The following is a 7,609-nucleotide window of genomic DNA, read 5'->3' as shown; positions in this document are numbered from 1 at the left end:
TATTGAGAATTTTATGTTGTTCATGTTTATTTTTAGGTTAATAAGGTATTCTAGATACATAGAGATTATATTTAGTATAGATAGTATAATCTTCAGCCTCTTTAAAGAGCTGTAGAAAATGGCCTTTAAGCTAACCTAGAATTCTGTGCCGAGACACAATTACTCCTGGCGACACCACTCTACTCCCGAGAGAACGTTGAGCACCAAAGACACTCCACTGGGAGTTTGTCTTCTTGGCAGAATTGGCCTTTGGGTTAAGAAAAGCCCATACCTCATCTACTGACAAAGATATGAAACAGGATTTTCTTATCTTGCCAAGACAGGGTAGGATAATTCTAAGAAAATTCCTTGCATTTGATAATGGTATGTCAGTCATGCTAGGCCTTAGCCAAAGTTGGTTGACTCAACATTGCGAACGAGAATTTGGGTGATTGCCCAGGTAGTCTGTTGTCTCTGTCATTTATGGCACGCTTTGGATATCGCTCATTAGTTAAGTAATATTTATTCCCTTCTCGGATCTTTGATGGAGTTGAAGATTATATAATTGTAATTACTCTCTACATTATTTAGACTCCTTGAGATAGAATGTCTGGTAAAACTTTTGTTCTCAATATTGTTTGTTATATCTATTATTTATTATTATTGTTTATAGTTGTATTTAGGTTAGTTCTGTCTTATTTAGACAAAAGGAGGGAGATGTAGGGATAAGCCCTCCCCTTGGGGGCGGGCTGCCCTCAGGCGTATGTTTACTGATATAGTGCGCGGGCAGAGGCTGCGCGGGCCCTTCCGCTTGCTCTCCTGTTTCCGCTGGCTACCCCGCTGGAACCTTGGTTTTGTGAGTCTGTTTTGTTATTAAATTTGTTTAAATATCAATTATTGGTGATTTATTGATCCGACCGCTGCAGGAGGGCAGTTGCTATAGTGGCAGACTGTCATTATTCATGTAATTCTGGTTGTGCTGGTATGCAAAAATGAAGTCAAGAGTCTTGGAGGCTTCCAAGGAGATGTCAAAAGAATGCCACAAAGGCAAGAATGAGCACATCAGATTCATCATCCTTGTAAGCAATCACTGGCAAGGTGGTGAGGGAAGTTATGAGACTGGGGCAGAAGCTATAATGGACACAGCATAAAGTCAGAGATGCCAGGAACACAGAAGCAACACCAGGTCCAGCAAAATCAGTATAAAAGGATGACCATAAAGACACCACTGTCCTAGCTCTTTGGGGTTCATAACACATCACCATGGATTCTGAATTACAAACATAGAACTACAGGATTTAATGTTGGACTGCGGTTAGTCCTGATTTTGGTAAAATTTCTCCTTTTTGTTTTCCTATTTGTCCATTGGGGAATAGGAATTATCCTTATGTCACTGTATCTTGGAATAGAGAAATATGTTTTCTGACTTACAACTCATTTTCTCTTATATCTCCTAAGTAATTTTGAATCTGGACAAGAATGATTCTGGAACATGAAAATCTCTGCAGACTATTAAAAAGGAACTACAAGCATTTTGCATTATAAGACAGGCCTGAGCACGTGGAGGCAGAAGAAATCTGTGATTTGAGTGTCATAAATTTTAAAGATGTGGTCACCATCCTATGGCACTAATAAGAGATGGTGGGACCTTTAAGAAGTGAGTTCTAATAGAGGCATATCAATGAAGGGGATTCTGGGACTGCAGCCCCTTTCCCTTTCTCTTTGTTTCCCAGCAAAGATGAAGTAAGCAGGTTGCTTCACCCTGTATCCCCTACTATGATAAACTGTCTTACCAGAGGCATAAAGGTCATACAGGCAACAAGGTCAACTCGTCCTAAGATAAAACCTCTAAAATTGGGACGCAGGGATGCTTGTAAGTTGACTGGTTCAGGCATTTTTGTCATTGATACAAAGCACAACAGGGCATATAACTAAATAGATGAGTAGATTAAGCAAAGTAATAACGTAAACATAACCACAAAAATCACAGACAAGTATATGCTCTCAAAAAGTTTATTAATCTCAACCAAGAATACCCGCTCCAGCTAGCTTATTCAACCAAACTCATTCACCCAGCACTCAGATTACTATGCAGTACTCATACACATTTACGATTTACAATTTTATGAAATTTTTCACTTACAAACCATAATCCCTAATACTAAATATTACCACTACACTTTCTGTAACTATAAATATATTCAAATAAGCTTGTTTCAAATTTTATCTGTTATTAATGTGAGGGCCTATTTAAAATCCAGTAAATATGCTACAAGCAGGGCATATAACAATATGATAGAAAAGCTTATTATTTTAAGAAGTGATAAAGAACATTCTATGAATTACAATGCTAGGAAAAGAATGAAAATTTATGATCATTGGGAACATCTATTCTAAAGATTCAGAGGAGTTCTGTAAGACAACGATCTAAAATAAAGCATACATAGTAAGCTGGATGAGTGAGAACAAAAGTTCTTAAGAACAAAGAAAATAATATGCAGGGACCTCCAAATTCAGTATTACATCTAAAAAAAAAAGAGGAACAAGTACATAGAAAATAATTAAATTTTACCTTCTATAGTTCACAAATTTTATAAAGTATCATTAATCTGTCAAACAAGTAAATGCACTTGGAAAGCTTTGTGTCTTAAAGCTTCTAGGAGAGCAGGTAGAAGGCTAACTCCTGGAAAAGACATTTGTAACTAAACTATAATCAAAAATAACTGCTTAAACCAATAATCCTTTTACTATAGCTGTTATCATTATCAAATAGATCAAATAATAAAAGAAACAATATCTGTATATGCCTGTAACATTTTCTAAAAATTCTATAACTCCAAGTCTGTCCAACAAATACAACAAATATAATGATATATTACACTCACACACCAACTGGTATTTCCTGAGAGCATTCTAGAAACCAGAATGCCTCAGTAATCATAAATTTAAGATTAAAAAAATGAACCTTAATGAAAGAAATGAATTAAAACAGTAAGTTATAGAAAAAAGTACAATATAGAACAAGGGTTAATAAATATTTTCTTCTAAATAGTGAGACCGCATATGGTGGCGTTTGCAGACAACAGAATTACTATCATAGCATATAGCACAAAGAAATGTAGGGCATGTAGTACAGTTCTGATCCAGTTTAATTATCAAAATGGAATGCCACATAAGGGTTATAATAAATGACCCCTGATATAATAACATTAATACCTGATTTGTTCAATGTCAGAAAACATGATGACATTCTAATGTCATGAATGAGCAGAGTAATCAATACCCTAACATTTAAATGTCAAATATATTGTCTCAAAAACAGAACACATTTGATATATCTCATTAGAAACCTGTAACGTTATACTCATGTTTCTTTAAAAGAAAAAAAATTATACTTACTGCAACACTGGTAACTCTGAAGTTATCATTGCTGGAGAGGTTATTCCACAATACAGGAAAGTCTATATAATTCTAATTTGTTATGTGATCTCAAGGGCACGCCTGTCAATTAAAAAAGAAAGAAAAAATTATTTTAAAATAAAATGAATATATCATGATATGTCAATCAACAGCAACTATGAGCATACTATTTGAGATATGCTCCACATAGTTAAAATCTGACATGAACAAAGAAGCTTAGGCAAGATTGTTTACTATACTTTTATTCCTAACTACTCAAACTTAGAAGCAACCAAGAAGTTTTTTAGAAGGTGAGTTGAAAAACAAACTTCAGTATCCAAATATTATTTGATCTGGAAAGCAATTTATCCACCAAGTCATGAAATGCAATGAACAAAAAGAAGCTACCCAAAAAGGCTGCAATCACAGAACTCTGACTGTAAGGTAAAACTATGGTGATTGATGGTTATCAGAAATTAGGGTGTGCAGATGGAATAACAAGGCAGAGCACACAGGATTTTAGTACAGGGAAACACTTCTAATTAGCAGATAAATGTCATGTACATTTGTCAAAATCCATATGACATTTAATATCAAAATAATGAAGAACAGACAGGGAAACACTTCTAATTAGCAGATAAATGTCATGTACATTTGTCAAAATCCATATGACATTTAATATCAAAATAATGAAGAACAGACTATGGATGTTAATGGCAAGTGTCAATACAACGGAACGGGTAGTTGTCAGAAGTGTTCCACTCTGAGGAGACACATGTAGAAAAGTGGAGCACATGAAGGCACGAGGAACCTAACAGTAGTTTCCTGTACTTTCTCCACAAATTCACTGTAAACCTAACACTGCTCTGGGGGGGAAAAAAAATCTGACTAAATAAAACAAAAAAGAATAGAAGAAGAAAAAAGGAACAAAACAGAAAGCCAAGTGGTGGTGGCACACACCTGAGTCCTCAGTTTAAAGGCATGCACTACCACTGGACTGATAGTTTAGAAAAATGTTAAAATTAGAAAATTTCCAAGCAAAATATTCCAAAGTATAAAATTTGCTATAAAACCTAGCTAAAAAGAAATCTTAATAGGAAGATAAATGTACATGACATGACATGACCTATCAATGGGGGAGATAAAAATTATGGCAGATTTCTGGATGGAACTATGTAAGCTTGAAGACAATAGAAGACTTTAAAATTCTGACAGAAAATAATCCAACCCTGATTTATATACTAAATAACAAAACTAGATGAGTAGCAACATAGAAAGTGGCACAATGGGGAACATAAAAAATGACAAGTAGGGTTATTTTAAGATCTTTTCAAAGATTTATACAATGCATCTTGCTTTTTCACAGAAGGTCTTATTTTGTTTGCTAATAGGATAATTGCTGTGATTTTTTTAAATTAACTAAACTCTCTGTGAGCAGAAAATTGTTCCCATTTCATTCACTGATGTAGGAAGTCCTTCTGTATATATATATTGCTTTTACTGGTTAGTGAATAAAGAATCTGCCTTGGACTGTAATAGGGCAGAGTAGAGGTAGGCAGGGGGAACTAAAGTGAATGCTGGGAGAAAAAAAGGCAGAGTGAGGAGAATCCATATAGCCCTGCTAGAAACAGATATCAGATAGAACCTTGCTGGTAAGCCACAGCCACGTAGCAATACAAAGATTAACAGAAATAGGTTAAATTATGATGTAAGAGTTAGTCAATAAGAAACTAGAGCTAATAGGCCAAGCACTGATTTAATTAATACAGTTTCTGTAAGGTTATTTCAGGGCTGAGCAGCTAGAAACAAACAAGCACTCTCCTTGCAACAATTCACTGTTATAATTATAAATAAAACTTAACCATCTTTTGAATTAAAAAAAAAAAACTAAATGTGCCACTCAAAGGAAAATCTGTGAATCAAAACTACCAAAGCTGACTTTAGTGAGAATAGCTATCAAAGAATATGAAAGAAATAAGTGCTGGCAAGGATGTAGACCGAGGAAGGAATATGGTAAAACTATAAATCAGTATAGTAATGGAAAACTACAGTGTACACACATACCAGAATTAAAAATCAAATTGCTACATAATCTAGCCATACCACTGAGTATATATACAAAGGAAATGGAATTAGTAAGCCAAGAAGATATCTAAACTCAATTAACCTAATTGTCCATACATAGAGGTATCAATATAGAAAATGTGGTATGCATACACCATGACAGTAGGGTATAACTATAGTTAACAGTAATGTTTAGAACATTTCAAAATGGCTTGAAGGATTTTGAATGTTATCATCATAATAAAACCTTAATTGCTTAAGGTGATGGATATGTTAATTACCCTGATTTGCTAATATATACATCAAAACGTCATGCCCCTTAAACATATTTTTGCATTTGTGTGTGAGAGATAGTTGAGAAACACTTTCTCAGTAATTGTGGGAATGGCTAAATCAATGACTCAAAGACCAAGGAGGATTTTCAGAGAGGTTAAAGCAAGGGCAGAGACAAGCGAGATATATCAAAATGAAGAGCAGGAAATTTTAGAAAATCCTCCACATGTGACTTTATATAAACATACCATCCCACAACCCAATAATGGAACATACTTAACAAAATAGAAAGCAAACAGTAAGACATGTCTAAAGAATATTTCCCAAAGCTTTAGATAACTCTCTGAAAATTCATCTCCATGACAGCTTCTCAATCTCTTACCCAAAATGCTGCATGTACACATCTGGTCTTTGAGTATTTATGAACATTTCACACTCTAGCTGCATTTTTCTTTTATATTCCACACTCTCTTAACATTTTCTTAAGACTTTATAACCCAATACATAGCATCAAAACCTTACTATTTTCCTGCCTTATCAGTTATCACTAAACCTCTGCCAGTATTCTGCTCTTAAGAACTTTAACACTTACTATATATTTCCCTAACAAAACCCCCTCTAGACTTCCTTCCCTGTGTGTACACATACTGTTTCCTTCCTGTAATAGTTTTATGAAGAAATGTTCTCCGTAGGCTCATATATTTGACCACTTAGTCCTTGGTGGTGTTTGCGGAGGTCATGGAACTTTTAGGAGATGGAGCCTGGCAGAAGGAAGTATGTCATCAGAAGCTGCTTTCAGGGTGCTTTCAGGGTGTATAGCCTCTCCCTACTTTCTAGTTCACTCTCTATGCTTGGGTTTTGGTTTCTTTGATTTTCTTTTGTTCTGTTTATGAGGTTTTGTTGTTGTTGAAGAAATGTTAAATCAGCATCCCTATGCCTGTCATCTGCTGCCATAGCTTGTCTCTGCTATCAAATCTGCCATAGCTTGTCTCTGGGAATCAAAAGCCAAGATAAACTCTTTCTTCTGTAAGCTGCCTTGGGTTTTGATGTTTCATCACAGGCAAAAAAAAAAAAAAAAAAAATAACTATTAAAGTCTACATACATAACACTATATTAGGAGCAAATGAAGAGCTCTAGCCTTATCCAAATATAAGCTGCATTAAACCCCCAAATTAAAGATTTCACATCACCTCGTACAAGTGTCCTATAACACTATGCCAATGTTTTTGTTTATATTTTTATTTCACAAACAAATATCAAAAATTTCATTCAATTCCTTCTCTTTTAATAATTATATATTTTTTTAGTTGATGGACTTGTTTCAAGAGCTTCATGAAAATTTCTACATAGTTTTAGGGATTTCTTTACAGTTCTAGCTCTCTAAGAAGTTGTATCAACCTTTAGGGAGAACTTTGTTTCTAAAAACTACAATTTTAGTACCTAACACCTAGAAAGGGGCATTATAATCAGCAAAGGTAAAACTAAATGATATAGACTGAGATAAAATAAATGTAAAGCACGTTCCTTTCATAAACAAGGCCCTGGGTTTGATCCAAGGAACACTCACAAAACTAATAATATATATTTACCATGCAACTTAGGTTATAGTACTAGTAAGAAAATTGGTTAACTGGTTATTATGTTTGTTTTTAATATTATAGATGCAACCAGCCTAGTTATGCGATGATTGTAAAAAAATTTTTTAAAGATTTACTTACTTATTTATTTATTATATACACAGTGTTCAGCCTCCATGTATGCCTGCAGGCCAGAAGAGGGCACCAGATCTCATTACAGATGGTTGTGAGCCACCATGTGGTTGCTGGGATTTGAACTCAGGACCTCTGGAAGAGCAGTCAGTGCTCTTAACCTCTGAGCCATCTCTCCAGCCCC

General features: G+C 34.7%; 1 protein-coding gene across 3 annotated transcripts in view; it reads right to left on the bottom strand.

Annotated features, from left to right (window-relative positions):
- Positions 1 to 7,609, bottom strand: part of Stag1 (STAG1 cohesin complex component) — a 305,418-nt gene that overhangs the window by 236,339 nt on the left and 61,470 nt on the right. For all 3 annotated transcript variants that reach the window (XM_050139376.1, XM_050139375.1, XM_050139374.1), the window contains one exon: positions 3,379 to 3,480. In XM_050139376.1, coding sequence (XP_049995333.1) covers positions 3,379 to 3,407 — 29 coding nt within the window. In that variant the 5' untranslated portion in view covers positions 3,408 to 3,480. The remainder of the gene's footprint in view (positions 1 to 3,378; positions 3,481 to 7,609) is intronic.

Source organism: Alexandromys fortis, unplaced genomic scaffold, assembly GCF_014885135.2.
Source record: "Alexandromys fortis isolate MF-2015 unplaced genomic scaffold, M_Fortis_MF-2015_v1.1 scaffold_36, whole genome shotgun sequence".
In the NCBI taxonomy this organism is placed as follows: domain Eukaryota; kingdom Metazoa; phylum Chordata; class Mammalia; order Rodentia; family Cricetidae; genus Alexandromys; species Alexandromys fortis.
This window is presented reverse-complemented; position numbering and strand designations above follow the sequence as displayed.